The 17500-nt window shown below is 54.5% G+C and overlaps 1 protein-coding gene across 1 annotated transcript; it reads right to left on the bottom strand.

Moving 5' to 3' along the window:
- Positions 1-410: 410 nt before the first annotated feature.
- LOC133362945 (protein KRI1 homolog) lies at positions 411-17380 on the bottom strand. The gene is made up of 3 exons (XM_061581923.1): positions 17301-17380; positions 2042-2113; positions 411-575 (listed from the first exon to the last, which is right to left on the bottom strand). The coding sequence occupies exons 1-3, from the start codon at positions 17313-17315 to the stop codon at positions 411-413; spliced, it is 252 nt and encodes an 83-aa protein (XP_061437907.1). The 5' UTR covers positions 17316-17380.
- Positions 17381-17500: the final 120 nt, after the last annotated feature.

Genomic DNA, 17500 nt, shown 5'->3' with positions numbered 1-17500 from the left:
TCACCACCACCACCATCATCACCACCACCATCATCATCACCACCACCATCATCGTCACCACCACCATCATCGTCACCACCACCATCATCGTCACCACCACCATCATCGTCACCACCACCATCATCGTCACCACCACCTTACCCTTGCTGTCGGTCACCACCACCACCATCATCGTCATCACCACCATCATCGTCACCACCACCACCATCATCGTCACCACCACCACCACCATCGTCACCACCACCACCATCGTCACCACCACCATCATCGTCACCACCACCATCATCGTCACCACCACCACCATCATCACCACCACCACCACCATCATCACCACCACCATCATCGTCACCACCACCACCATCGTCACCACCACCATCATCGTCACCACCACCATCATCGTCACCACCACCTTACCCTTGCTGTCGGTCACCACCACCGTCATCACTGTCGCCGCTGCCGCCGCCGTCGTCACCGCGGCTGTCGCGGTCGATGTACTTGCGGTTGAGGACGTAGTCCTTGAGGAATCTCTCGCCCTCGTCCAGACTCGGGTCATTCCAGTAGGTGTGCAGGAAGTCCTGCGCAGGGTTCAAGATGGCCGGCTCACTCGTGTGCACGCACGCGCACTGTTGCACGCACACGCGTGTGCGTGGACGCTTCTCCCAAGTGCTTCGCTTCCGATCGACCAAGTGGCGTGATCTTTCCATCAGCTGCGTAAGCAACGCTGTGTCTGTGTTTCTATGTGTTTGTCTGTGTGTGTGTGTGTGTCTGTTGTGTGTGTGTGTCTGTGTGTGTGTGTGTCTAGTGTGGTGTCTGTGTGTGTGTCTATGTGTGTTGTCTGTGGGTGTGTGTCTGTGTGTGTGTGTGTATGTGGTGTCTGTGTGTGTGTCTGTGTGTGTGTCTGTGTGTGTGTCTGTGTGGTGGGTGTCTGTGTGTGTGTCTGTGTGTCTATGGTGTGTGTGTCTATGTGTGTGTCTGTGTGTGTGTGTGTCTATGTGTGTGTCTGTGTGTGTGTGTCTATGTGTGTGTCTGTGTGTGTGTCTGTGTGTGTGTGTGTTATGTGTGTGTCTGTGTGTGTGTCTGTGTGTGTGTCTGTGTGTGTGTGTGTGTGTCTGTGTGTGTGTCTGTGTGTGTGTGTCTGTGTGTGTGTGTCTATGTGTGTGGTCTGTGTGTCCTGTGTGTGTGTGTCTGTGTGTGTGTCTGTGTGTCTGTGTGTGTGTGTGTGTCTGTGTGTGTGTGTGTGTCTATGTGTGTGCGTCTGTGTGTGTGTCTGTGTGTCTATGTGTGTGTCTATGTGTGCGTCTGTGTGTCTGTGTGTGTGTCTGTGTGTGTGCGTCTGTGTGTGTGTGTCTGTGTGTGCGTCTGTGTGTGTGTCTGTGTGTCTATGTGTGTGTCTGTGTGTGCGTCTGTGTTTCTATGTGTGTGTCTGTGTGTGTGTCTATGTGTGTGCGTCTGTTGTGTGCGTCTGTTTGTGTGTATCTGTGTGTGCGTCTGTGTGTGTCTGTTTTTGTCTGTGTGTGTGTCTGGTGTTGTGTTCCGTGGTGTGTCCGTGTTTGTCTGTGTGGTGTGTCTGTGTGTGTGTCTGTGTATGTGTGTCTGTGTTGTGTGTGTCTGTGTGATTGGCCTTTCCCCTCATGGCGTTTGTGACCACCACAGCGGCCAAATGGTGGCTCCGGACGGGTGCGAGGGGCTGGTAACCCCTCCACCTTCAATTAATTACTGCTAAACCACGATGGAAAAATGTAATTAATACACAACGGAGGGCGGAGGAGAGCGACGCTCACAACAACGAGCGGAGCGCCGGGTGTCTAACACAGCAAGTTGGCACAGTAGGGGAACAGGTGGTGTCATCAGCCAGTCATCTCGGTCATCTCGGTCTCTCAGTCAGTCGACCGTGGCACCTGGGTCTGCCCGTGACCCCCTGCCAGCGGGCGTTCGACACTTCATGTGGCCCTCAGGTGCACATAGCCTGGCACAAGCGTCGTGGTGACGTCACCGCCACTTAGTGGCGAATGTCAGGTTTGTGTTGTTGTGTGCGAGTTACCATGTCCTCCACTCCTTCCGCCTGCTCGGCTTGGCCTTTCAGCCACAATCGGTAATCAAGCTCCTCTTCCTCCTGCACACGTGCAAACACACAGACCCCCCCCCCCGTGTAGCATTAACAGGTCTGCTGGGGCAAGTGCTGTTAGCCAGGAGCAGCACCTAAGATGCCGGCACAGCTCACGAAGAGTGGGTGGCCAAGCACCACGCCCCGCCCGCCATTGTCTCCCCAGTGGCGATGTTTACTACCCACCGCACCAGGTACTCGTTTGAGGCTGAGTCAACATAGGGGAGGCCCAGGATCGGTTCAAATAATCGTCACCGGTGTTGGTGGCCGTGTGAGCGGGAGTCGAACTCAGGTCGCCGGGTTGTCACTGAGCAGAAGACTCGGCCCACTGATTGGAGAGCCACAGCCAATCAGCATCAATCACACTCAGCCCCCTGATTGGATGATGACAGAGCCGCAGTCAATCAGCATCAATCACACTCAGCCCCCTGAGTGGATGACAACAGAGCCACAGCCAATCAGCATCAATCACACTCAGCCCACAGTGGATGACAACAGAGCCACAGCCAATCACACTCAGCCCTCTGAGTGGATGACAACAGAGCCACAGCCAATCAGCATCAATCAAACTCAGCCCCCTGATTGGATGACGACAGAGCCACAGTCAATCAGCATCAATCACACTCAGCCCCCTGAGTGGATGACAACAGAGCCACAGCCAATCAGCATCAATCACACTCAGCCCTCTGATTGGATGACAACAGAGCCACAGCCAATCAGCATCAATCACACTCAGCCCCCTGAGTGGATGATGACAACAGAGCCGCAGCCAATCACACTCAGCCCCCTGAGTGGATGATGACAGAGCCACAGCCAATCACACTCAGCCACCTGATTGGATGACAACAGAGCCGCAGCCAATCACACTCAGCCCCCTGAGTGGATGATGACAGAGCCACAGCCAATCACACTCAGCCCCCTGATTGGATGACAACAGAGCCGCAGCCAATCACACTCAGCCCTCTGAGTGGATGACATCAGAGCCGCAGCCAATCAGCATCAATCAAAGTTCGCCGCCCACTGTTGTAACAGAGATACGCAACGACTGCACGACTGTAGAGGCGATCGCGTGGATTTCAGGTGAACCGGAGCACATTTGTTCGGCTTAAAAGTACCGTGTGACTTGTAATAAACATGTCCAAGAATAACAAAATACTATAACTGTTTAAAAATATTAATTTGGGCTTAAGGGGGTAATCCGCGCGTTATTAATGTATGTCAAAATCTCAGGTGCGTGGTTAATCCGCAAATCGGATAAACCACACGCGGATAATCCAGAGTTTAGTTTTACCCCATTGGTACCTCATTTGCCAGTAAAAAATACGATAATTGGTTTTTTACCCTTTTATCTGGCAACAAAACTGACACCTTTTTTACGAGGAGTCATGTTTGCATTGACCACAATACCTGCAGTCATAATGCAAACAAAGAACATAACTCTGATAATGTATGCACTGTCCTTGAAGTTGATTGGTCCACACCCGAGACAGCTTTCCTGAGAGCCTAGTCTCACATGGGTTGGACCAGATGACGCCAAAAGGCGCACAACTCAAAGACAATGCACCATCAGAGTATGAGAGCTCGGGTAAGCATTTACACCATTGGTACCTCATTTGCCAGTAGCAAAATATGATAATTGGTTTTTTACCCTTTTATCTGGCAACAAAACTGACACCTTTTTTACGATGAGTCATGTTTGCATTATGACTGCAGGTATTGTGGTCTATGCAAACATGCCTACTCGTAAAAAAGGTGTCACTTTTGTTGCCAGATAAAAGGGTAAAAAACAATTATCACAGTTTAGTTTTAGTTAAATAATGACGATGGGAACTATTCTAGGATGTCACGGAGGGCCTTACGAAGGCCAATGTATGAACCTGGTTCACGTCGCGCTATGAGCTCCACGATATCTCATCTCTTATGTAGGATTTCTAAAAAGTGCCTTTGTCGAATCGTTTTGCAAGAATTATAGATGGTATACATAAGTAGTGGCTGATGGGGAAAAGGGACGAGGTTTGAGTGTTGGGGAGGGGAATAGATGGGAAGGGAGGGTGATGATAGGGAAAGTGAGGTCTGACAAGGTTTGGAGTTGATTGCATTGGTGGAGCGGGGCGGGGCGGGCCGGCCCGTGCCGTGCCGTGCCGGGCCGGGCCGGCCCGTGCCGGGCCGTGCCGGGCCGGGCCGTGCCGGGCCGTGCCGGCCGGGCCGTGCCGTGCCGGGCCGGGCCGGGCCGTGCCGTGCCGGGCCGGGCCGTGCCGTGCCGGGCCCAGACGCATGACCCTCGAGTGCAACGAACTTGTGGCTCGTCAAGACTTGGTGCTGAACGTTCTCAACTATTTAAAACGATTTTGTTTTCTTTTTCCCAGCTCAGGCGGCCCACTGCTGAGCTATGCAGTAGCTCTCTATCGGCAGGGAGCTGGCTGCCACAAATGATCGCTGTTCAATGGAAGCGGCTTATCATCATCGTGTGGAGATTTATAGCGGGAGCCAAATACTCCAATCGCACAGAGACGCATAGAGACTCATAGAGACTCATAGAGATACAGAGACATAGAGATTCTTAGAGACACATAGTGACCCATAGACATGCATAGACACCTATAGAGACCCATACACTAAACTATTATATTTCACAAGGTAGAGCCCACTGAGCTGTATAACTCTTTTTCAGAAGCATCCTGGCCTCAAACAAACAGCACAACGAAGTGGCGTTCTTATCACGTGGAAATGTGTCGCTGTAGCCACACATTCTAAATGCAAGACGTTGATTCTAAATGTGGAGGGAAAAAACCAGAGGACCCGGAGAAAAATCCACGCGATCACAGGGAGAGAGACGCATACTCCAAATATACAGCAGCAGGCATCGTCAGGGTCGGGATCGAACCCACGAACTCCTGTAGGCCAGGCGAGGTCGTTAACATCTCCTAGCCACCGTGATGATGAGAGAGAGACGCAGACTCCAAATATACAGCAGCAGCAGCAGGCATCGTCAGGGTCGAGCTCACGACCTGCTGCAGACCAGGCGAGGTCGTTAACATCTCCTAGCCACCGTGATGATGAGAGAGAGACGCAGACTCCAAATATACAGCAGCAGCAGCAGGCATTGTCAGGATCGAACTCACGACCTCCTGCAGACCAGGCGAGGTAGTCAACATCTGTTAGCCACCGCGGCCCACGAGATCCATCCAGGGACCACGGTGACCAGCGAGAGAGGATCAGTCGTAGCGATCGCAGACTCCAGATTCCAGTTTTCTCCTCATCTCAAGTGCCTCGGCAACCGCACGCGACCAGAATGTATCATTTGATCACCGCGTGCAAAATGTAGCAAAGTCCTGCAAGTTTCATATCAGGGCACCACGACACATTCGGGCACTTACTGAGTCGTGACACAGCCAACGCGGTTGGCGTGCGGCAGCAGTGTCGTAGGCAAGGCTCGATTGTTGCAACTCGCTGCTCTACGGGACGTCTGGCAAAAACATGAGCCAGCTGCAGCGTGTACATTGCCTGGCACACGTCGTGACGGGGTACAGCGAGATCCGACACCGTGTCCGTCCGGTGCTCGCCGAACTGCATTGGCTTCTGGAACGAATTCATTGCAAAGTCGCGCTCTTTACACACACAAAGTGCTTGCCACACGTGAGCCACCTTGCTGCTGATCTCGTAGAGGAGCGTAAAGCTTCACGCCACAAACTCCGCTCATCCTCACAGCGGCTTCTGGGTAACCATCATGCGGCACTTTCAGATGCCCTTCTGCGGCCGTCTGGAACGCTCTTCCTTACAATGTTAGGAAGTCACTGGGAGCTATAATGCACTTTGACATCATCATCATCGAGATTAACAAAACTAATTTCTTTAGAACTGCTGCTTGTTTAGTTTGTTGCCCTTCCCCCCGTGCCTCCGATGAGCACGGTTGGCTACGTACGGTGAGAAAAAAGTTCAACATACACACACTCACATAGTCACTCACATAGTCACTCACATAGTCACTCACCCACTCACACAGTCACTCACATAGTCACTCACCCACATCACATAGTCACTCACCCACTCACATAGTCACTCACCCACTCACAGTCACTCACCCACTCACACAGTCACTCACCCACTCACATAGCCCCTCACCCCTCACATAGCCCCTCACCCACTCACACAGCCACTCACCCACTCACACAGTCACTCACCCACTCACATAGCCACTCAACCCACTCACACAGCCACTCACCCACTCACACAGCCACTCACACACTCACATAGTCACTCACCCACTCACATAGTCACTCACCCACTCACATAGCCACTCACCCACTCACATAGTCACTCACCCACTCACAAAGTCACTCACCCCTCATATAGCCACTCACCCACTAACACAGTCACTCACCCACTCACACAGCCCCTCACTCACTCACACAGCCACTCACCCACTCACACAGCCACTCACCCACTCACAGTCACTCACACCCACTCACACAGTCACTCACCCACTCACACAGTCACTCACCCACTCACACAATCACTCACCCACTCACACAGTCACTCACACCCACTCACACAGTCACTCACCCACTCACACAGTCACTCACCCACTCACACAGTCACTCACCCACTAACACAGTCACTCACACAGCCACTCACCCACCTCACACAGCCACTCACCCACTCACACAGCCACTCACCCACTCACACAGCCACTCACCCACTCACACAGCCATCACCCACTCACACAGCCACTCACCCACTCACATAGCCCCTCACCCACTCACACAGTCACTCACCCACTCACACAGCCACTCACCCACTCACACAGTCACTCACCCACTCACACAGTCACTCACCCACTCACGTAGTCACTCACCCACTCACACAGACCACTCACCCACTCACACAGCCACTCACCCACTCACACAGTCACTCACCCACTCACACAGTCACTCACCCACTCACACAGTCACTCACCCACTCACACAGCCACTCACCCACTCACACAGTCACTCACCCACTCACGTAGTCACTCACCCACTCACACAGCCACTCACCCACTCACACAGTCACTCACCTACTCACACAGTCATCACCCACTCACATAGCCACTCCCCACTCATACAGCCACTCACCCCTCACACAGTCACACCCACTCACATAGCCCCTCACCCACTCACACAGTCACTCACCCACTCAAACAGCCACTCACCCACTCACACAGCCACTCACCCACTCACACAGTCACTCACCCACTCACATAGCCCCTCACCCACTCACATAGCCACTCACCCACTCACACAGCCACTCACCCACTCACACAGTCACTCACCCACTCACACAGCCACTCACCCACTCACACAGTCACTCACCCACTCACACAGCCACTCACCCACTCACACAGTCACTCACCCACTCACACAGTCACTCACCCACTCACATAGCCCCTCACCCACTCACACAGCCACTCACCCACTCACATAGCCCCTCACCCACTCACACAGTCACTCACCCACTCACACAGTCACTCACCCACTCACATAGCCCCTCACCCACTCACACAGCCACTCACCCACTCACATAGCCCCTCACCCACTCACACCACTCACCCACTCACACAGCCACTCACCCACTCACACAGCCACTCACCCACTCACACAGTCACTCACCCACTCACATAGCCCCTCACCCACTCACATAGCCACTCACCCACTCACACAGCCACTCACCCACTCACACAGTCACTCACCCACTCACACAAGCCACTCACCCACTCACACAGTCACTCACCCCCACACAGCCACTCACCCACTCACACAGTCACTCACCCACTCACACAGCCACTCACCCACTCACACAGTCACTCACCCACTCACACAGCCCCTCACCCACTCACACAGCCACTCACCCACTCACATAGCCCCTCACCCACTCACACAGTCACTCACCCACTCACACAGCCACTCACCCACTCACACAGCCACTCACCCACTCACACAGTCACTCACCCACTCACATAGCCCCTCACCCACTCACATAGCCACTCACCCACTCACACAGCCACTCACCCACTCACACAGTCACTCACCCACTCACACAGTCACTCACCCACTCACACAGCCACTCACCCACTCACACAGTCACCCACTCACACAGCCACTCACCCACTCACACAGTCACTCACCCACTCACATAGCCCCTCACCCACTCACACAGCCACTCACCCACTCACATAGCCCCTCACCCACTCACACAGTCACTCACCCACCCACAGTCACTCACCCACTCACATAGCCCCTCACCCACTCACACAGCCACTCACCCCACTCACAGCCCCTCACCCACTCACACAGTCACTCACCCACTCACATAGTCACTCACCCACTCACACAGTCACTCACCCACTCACACAGTCACTCACCCACTCACACAGTCACTCACCCACTCCACAGTCACTCACCCACTCACATAGCCCCCCCCTCACACAGTCACTCACCCACTCACATAGCCCCTCACCCACTCACACAGCCACTCACCCACTCACATAGCCCCTCACCCACTCACACAGCCACTCCCCCTCACACAGTCACTCACCCACTCACATAGCCACTCACCCACTCACATAGTCAATCATCACTCACCCACTCACACAGTCACTCACTCAATCACATAGCCACTCACACACTCACATAGTCACTCACCCACTAAACAGTCACTCATCCACTCACACAGTCACTCACCCACTCACTCACCCACTCACCCCTCACACAGTCACTCAGCCACTCACTCAGCCACTCAATCACACAGTCACTCACCCACTCACACAGCCACTCACCCACTCACACAGTCACTCACCCACTCACACAGCCACTCACCCACTCACACAGCCACTCACCCACTCACACAGCCACCACCCACTCACACAGTCACTCACCCACTCACACAGTCACTCACCCACTCACACAGCCACTCACCACTCACATAGCCACTCACCCCTCACACAGCCACTCACCCCTCACTCACCCACTCACACAGTCACTCACCCACTCACACAGCCACTCACCCACTCACACAGCCACTCACCCACTCACACAGTCACTCACCCACTCACACAGCCACTCACCCACTCACTCACCCACTCACCCACTCACACAGCCACTCACCCACTCACACAGTCACTCACCCACTCACACAGTCACTCACCCACTCACACAGTCACTCACCCACTCACACAGTCACTCACCCACTCACACAGCACTCACCCACTCACTCACCCAGTCACTCACCCACTCACACAGTCCTCACCCACTCACACAGTCACTCACCCAGTCACTCACCCACTCAACAGTCACTCACCCACTCACAAGTCACACAGTCCTCACCCACTCACACAGCCACTCACCCACTCACACAGTCACACACCCACTCACACAGCCACTCACCCACTCACACAGCCACCCACTCACACAGTCACTCACCCACTCACAGCCACTCACACTGTCACCCACTCACACAGTCACTCACCCACTCACGCAGCCACTCACCCACTCACTCACCCACTCACACAGCCACTCACCCACTCACATAGTCACTCACCCCACTCACATAGTCACTCACCCACTCACATAGTCACTCAGTCACTCACCCCTCACACAGTCCTCACCCCTCACACAGTCACTCACCCACTCACACAGTCACTCACCCACTCACACAGTCACTCACCCACTCACACAGCCACTCACCCACTCACTCACCCAGTCACTCACACCACTCACACAGTCACTCACCCACTCACACAGTCACTCACCCACTCACACCACCCACTCACACAGTCACTCACCCACTCACACAGTCACTCACCCACTCACACAGCCACTCACCCACTCACACAGTCACTCACCCACTCACACAGCCACTCACCCACTCACACAGCCACTCACCCACTCACACAGTCACTCACCCACTCACAGCCACTCACACTGTCACCCACTCACACAGTCACTCACCCACTCACATAGCCCCCCACCCACTCACAGTCACTCACCCACTCACACAGTCACTCACCCACTCACATAGTCACTCACCCACTCACATAGCCACTCACCCACTCACACAGCCACTCACCCACTCACATAGTCACTCACCCCTCACATAGCCACTCACCCACTCACACAGCCACTCACCCCCTCACATAGTAACTCACCCACTCACATAGTCACTCAGTCACTCACCCACTAACATCACTCACCCACTCACACAGTCACTCACCCACTCACTCACCCACTCACCCCTCACACAGTCACTCAGCCACTCACTCAGCCACTCAATCACACAGTCACTCACCCACTCACACAGCCACTCACTCAATCACATAGCCACTCACACACTCACATAGTCACTCACCCACTAACACAGCCACTCACCCACTCACATAGTCACTCACCCACTCACATAGCCACTCACCCACTCACATAGTCACTCACCCACTCACATAGTCACTCAGTCACTCACCCACTCACACAGTCACTCACTCAATCACATAGCCACTCACACACTCACATAGTCACTCACCCACTAACACAGTCACTCCACACCACACACAGTCACTCACCCACTCACTCACCCACTCACCCCTCACACAGTCACTCAGCCCTCACTCAGCCACTCAATCACACAGTCACTCACCCACTCACACAGTCACTCACCCACTCACACAGCCACTCACCCACTCACACAGTCACTCACCCATTCACCCACTCACACAGTCACTCACCCAGTCACTCACCCACTCACACAGTTACTCACCCACTCACACAGCCACTCACCCTCACCACTCACAGCCACTCACCACTCACATAGTCACTCACCCACTAACACAGTCACTCATCCACTCACACAGTCACTCACACCACTCACTCACCCACTCACCCTCACACAGTCCTCAGCCACTCACTCAGCCACTCAATCACACAGTCACTCACCCACTCACAGCCACTCACCCACTCACACAGTCACTCACCCACTCACATAGCCACTCACCCACTCACACAGCCACTCACCCACTCACATAGCCACTCACCCACTCACACAGTCACTCACCCACTCACAGTCACTCACCCACTCACACAGCCACTCACCCACTCACATAGCCACTCACCCCTCACACAGCCACTCACCCACTCACTCACCCACTCACACATCACTCACCCACTCACACAGCCCTCACCCACTCACTCACCACTCACCCACTCACACAGTCACTCACCCCTCACACAGCCACTCACCCACTCACTCACCCACTCACCCACTCACACAGCCACTCACCCACTCACACAGTCACTCCCCACTCACACAGTCACTCACCCACTCACACAGTCACTCACCCACTCACACAGTCACTCACCACTCACACAGCCACTCACCCACTCCTCACCCAGTCACTCACCCACTCACACAGTCACTCACCCACTCACACAGTCACTCACCCAGTCACTCACCCACTCACACAGTCACTCACCCACTCACACAGTCACTCACCCACTCACACAGCCACTCACCCACTCACACAGTCACTCACCCACTCACACAGCCACTCACCCACTCACACAGCCACTCACCCACTCACACAGCCACTCACCCACTCACAGCCACTCACACTGTCACCCATCACACAGTCACTCACCCACTCACGCAGCCACTCACCCACTCACTCCCCACTCACACAGCCACTCACCCACTCACATAGTCACTCACCCACTCACATAGTCACTCACCCACTCACATAGTCACTCAGTCACCACCCCTCACACAGTCTCACTCAATCACATAGCCACTCACACTCACATAGTCCCTCACCCACTCACATAGCCCCTCACCCACTCACAGTCACTCACCCACTCACACAGTCACTCACCCCTCACATAGTCACTCACCCACTCACATAGCCACTCACCCACTCACACAGCCACTCACCCCACTCACATAGTCACTCACCCACTCCATAGCCACTCACCCCACACACGCCACTCACCCACTCACATAGTACTCACCCACTCACATAGCTACTCACCCTCACATAGTCACTCACCCACTCACATAGTCACTCAGTCACTCACCCACTAACACAGTCACTCACCCACTCTCACAGTCACTCACCCACTCACTCACCCACTCACCCCTCACACAGTCCACTCAGCCCTCACTCAGCCACTCAATCACACAGTCACTCACCCACTCACACAGCCACTCACTCAATCACATAGCCACTCACACACTCACATAGTCACTCACCCACTAACACAGCCACTCACCCACTCACATAGTCACTCACCCCACTCACATAGCCACTCACCCATCACATAGTCACTCACCCACTCACATAGTCACTCAGTCACTCACCCACTCACACAGTCACTCACTCAATCACATAGCCACTCACACACTCACATAGTCACTCACCCACTAACACGTCACTCACCCACTCACACAGTCACTCACCCACTCACTCACCCACTCACCACTCACAACACTCATCCACTCACTCAGCCACTCAATCACACAGTCACTCACCCACTCACACAGTCACTCACCCACTCACACAGCCACTCCCCACTCACACAGTCACTCACCCACTCACCCACTCACACAGTCACTCACCCAGTCACTCACCCACTCACACAGTTACTCACCCACTCACACAGCCACTCAGTCACTCACCCACTCACACAGTCACTCACTCAATCACATAGCCACTCACACACTCACATAGTCACTCACCCACTCACATAGCCCCTCACCCACTCACACAGCCACTCACCCACTCACATAGCCCCTCACCCACTCACACAGCCACTCCCCCACTCACACAGTCACTCACCCACTCACATAGCCACTCACCCACTCACATAGTCAATCAGTCACTCACCCACTCACACAGTCACTCACTCCAATCACATAGCCACTCACACACTCACATAGTCATCACCCCTAACACAGTCACTCATCCACTCACACAGTCACTCACCCACTCACTCACCCACTCACCCCTCACACAGTCACTCAGCCACTCACTCAGCCACTCAATCACACAGTCACTCACCCACTCACACAGCCACTCACCCACTCACACAGTCACTCACCCACTCACATAGCCACTCACCCACTCACACAGCCCACACAGCCACTCACCCACTCACACAGCCACTCACCCACTCACACAGTCACTCACCCACTCACCAGTCACTCACCCACTCACACATCACCACCCACTCACATAGCCACTCACCCCCCAAGCCACTCACCCACTCACTCACCCACTCACACAGTCACTCACCCACTCACACAGCCACTCACCCACTCACTCACCCACTCACCCACTCACACAGCCACTCACCCACTCACACAGCCACTCACCCACTCACTCACCACTCACCCACTCACACAGCCACTCACCCACTCACACAGTCACTCACCCACTCACACAGTCACTCACCCACTCACACAGTCACTCACCCACTCACACAGTCACTCACCCACTCACACAGCCACTCACCACTCACTCACCCAGTCACTCACCCACTCACACAGTCACTCACCCCTCACACAGTCACTCACTCACCCAGTCACTCACCCACTCACACAGTCACTCACCCACTCACACAGTCACTCACCCACTCACACAGCCACTCACCCACTCACACAGTCACTCACCCACTCACACAGCCACCACCCACTCACACACAGCCACTCACCCCACACAGTCACTCACCCACTCACAGCCACTCACACTGTCACCCACTCACACAGTCACTCACCCCTCACGCAGCCACTCACCCACTCACTCACCCACTCACACAGCCACTCACCCACTCACATAGTCACTCACCCACTCACATAGTCACTCACCCACACTAGTCACTCAGTCACTCACCCACTCACACAGTCACTCACCCACTCACACAGTCACTCACCCACTCACAGTCACTCACACCACTCACACAGTCACTCACCCACTCACACAGCCACTCACCCACTCACTCACCCAGTCACTCACCCACTCACACAGTCACTCACCCACTCACACAGTCACTCACCCAGTCACTCACCCACTCACACAGTCACTCACCCACTCACCCAGTCACTCACCCACTCACACAGCCACTCACCCACTCACACAGTCACTCACACCACTCACACAGCCACTCACCCACTCACACAGCCACTCACCCACTCACACAGTCACTCACCCACTCACAGCCACTCACACTGTCACCCACTCACACAGTCACTCACCCACTCACATAGCCCCTCACCCTCACAGTCACTCACCCACTCACACAGTCACTCACCCACTCACATAGTCACTCACCCCACTCACATAGCCACTCACCCACTCACACAGCCACTCACCCACACTCACATAGTCACTCACCCATCACATAGCCACTCACCCACTCACACAGCCACTCACCCACTCACATAGTAACTCACCCACCACATAGTCACTCAGTCACTCACCCACTAACACAGTCACTCACCCACTCACACAGTCACTCACCCCTCACTCACCCACTCACCCCTCACACAGTCACTCAGCCACTCACTCAGCCACTCAATCACACAGTCACTCACCCACTCACACAGCCACTCACTCAATCACATAGCCACTCACACACTCACATAGTCACTCACCCACTAACACAGCCACTCACCCACTCACATAGTCACTCACCCACTCACATAGCCACTCACCCACTCACATAGTCACTCACCCACTCACATAGTCACTCAGTCACTCACCCACTCACACAGTCACTCACTCAATCACATAGCCACTCACACACTCACATAGTCACTCACCCACTAACACAGTCACTCACCCACTCACACAGTCACTCACCCACTCACTCACCCACTCACCCCACACAGTCACTCAGCCACTCACTCAGCCACTCAATCACACAGTCACTCACCCACTCACACAGTCACTCACCCACTCACACAGCCACTCACCCACTCACACAGTCACTCACCCATTCACCCACTCACACAGTCACTCACCAGTCACTCACCCACTCACACAGTTACTCACCCACACACACAGCCACTCACCCACTCACACAGCCACTCACACACTCACATAGTCACTCACCCACTAACACAGTCACTCATCCACTCACACAGTCACTCACCCACTCACTCACCCACCACCCCCTCACAGTCACTCAGCCACTCACTCAGCCACTCAATCACACAGTCACTCACCCACTCACACAGCCACTCACCCACTCACACAGTCACTCACCCACTCACATAGCCACTCACCCACTCACACAGCCACTCACCCACTCACATAGCCACTCACCCACTCACACAGTCACTCACCCACTCACACAGTCACTCACCCACTCACACAGCCACTCACCCACTCACATAGCCACTCACCCCTCACACAGCCACTCACCCACTCACTCACCACTCTCACACAGTCACTCACCCACTCACACAGCCACTCACCCACTCACTCACCCACTCACCCACCACAGTCACTCACCCACTCACACAGCCACTCACCGACTCACTCACCCACTCACCCACTCACACAGCCACTCACCCACTCACACAGTCACTCACCCACTCACACAGTCACTCACCCACTCACACAGTCACTCACCCACTCACACAGTCACTCACCCACTCACACAGCCACTCACCCACTCACTCACCCAGTCACTCACCCACTCACACAGTCACTCACCCACTCACACAGTCACTCACCCAGTCACTCACCCACTCACACAGTCACTCACCCACTCACACAGTCACTCACCCACTCACACAGCCACTCACCCACTCACACAGTCACTCACCCACTCACACAGCCACTCACCCACTCACACAGCCACTCACCCACTCACACAGCCACTCACCCACTCACAGCCACTCACACTGTCACCACTCACACAGTCACTCACCCACTCACGCAGCACTCACCCACTCACTCACCCACTCACACAGCCACTCACCCACTCACATAGTCACTCACCCACTCACATAGTCACTCACCCACTCACATAGTCACTCAGTCACTCACCCACTCACACAGTCACTCACTCAATCACATAGCCACTCACACACTCACATAGTCACTCACCCACTCACATAGCCCCTCACCCACTCACAGTCACTCACCCACTCACACAGTCACTCACCCACTCACATAGTCACTCACCCACTCACATAGCCACTCACCCACTCACACAGCCACTCACCCACTCACATAGTCACTCACCCACTCACATAGCCACTCACCCACTCACACAGCCACTCACCCACTCACATAGTAACTCACCCACTCACATAGCTACTCACCCACTCACATAGTCACTCACCCACTCACATAGTCACTCAGTCACTCACCCACTAACACAGTCACTCACCCACTCTCACAGTCACTCACCCACTCACTCACCCACTCACCCCTCACACAGTCACTCAGCCACTCACTCAGCCACTCAATCACACAGTCACTCACCCACTCACACAGCCACTCACAATCACATAGCCACTCACACACTCACATAGTCACTCACCCACTAACACAGCCACTCACCCACTCACATAGTCACCCACTCACATAGCCACTCACCCACTCACATAGTCACTCACCCACTCACATAGTCACTCAGTCACTCACCCACTCACACAGTCACTCACTCAATCACATAGCCACTCACACACTCACATAGTCACTCACCCACTAACACAGTCACTCACCCACTCACACAGTCACTCACCCACTCACTCACCCACTCACCACTCACACAGTCACTCAGCCACTCACTCAGCCACTCAATCACACAGTCACTCACCCACTCACACAGTCACTCACCCACTCACACAGCCACTCACCCACTCACACAGTCACTCACCACTCACCCACTCACACAGTCACTCACCCAGTCACTCACCCACTCACACAGTTACTCACCCACTCACACAGCCACTCACCCACTCACACAGTCACTCACCCACTCACACAGTCACTCACCCACTCACACAGCCACTCACCCACTCACACAGTCACTCACACCACTCACCCACTCACACAGTCACTCACCCACTCACCCACTCACACAGTCACTCACCCACTCACACAGTCACTCACCCTCACTCACACCACTCACACAGTCACTCACCCACTCACACAGCCACTCACCACCTCCGATGACATCGGGTCAAGCTCAACGGCAACCACAGGGCAATGGCAACCAGCGGCAGAGAGCGCCCGAGAGGGAGACGGAGTGACGGGAGTGGGGAGGAATGACTCGGAGCTCCGAGAGTCCCGGTCACCTTCTCACCTTCTCCTCATTGCTCTTGACGCGTTTCTTCAGGAATCCTCCTCCTCCTCCTCCTGCT

Source organism: Lethenteron reissneri, unplaced genomic scaffold (assembly GCF_015708825.2).
Source record: "Lethenteron reissneri isolate LAM-NWPU_2019-01 unplaced genomic scaffold, ASM1570882v1 scaffold_1638, whole genome shotgun sequence".
Classification (NCBI taxonomy): Eukaryota; Metazoa; Chordata; class Hyperoartia; order Petromyzontiformes; family Petromyzontidae; genus Lethenteron; species Lethenteron reissneri.
Note: the sequence above shows the minus strand (reverse complement) of the source record. Positions and strands in the feature narration are given on the sequence as shown.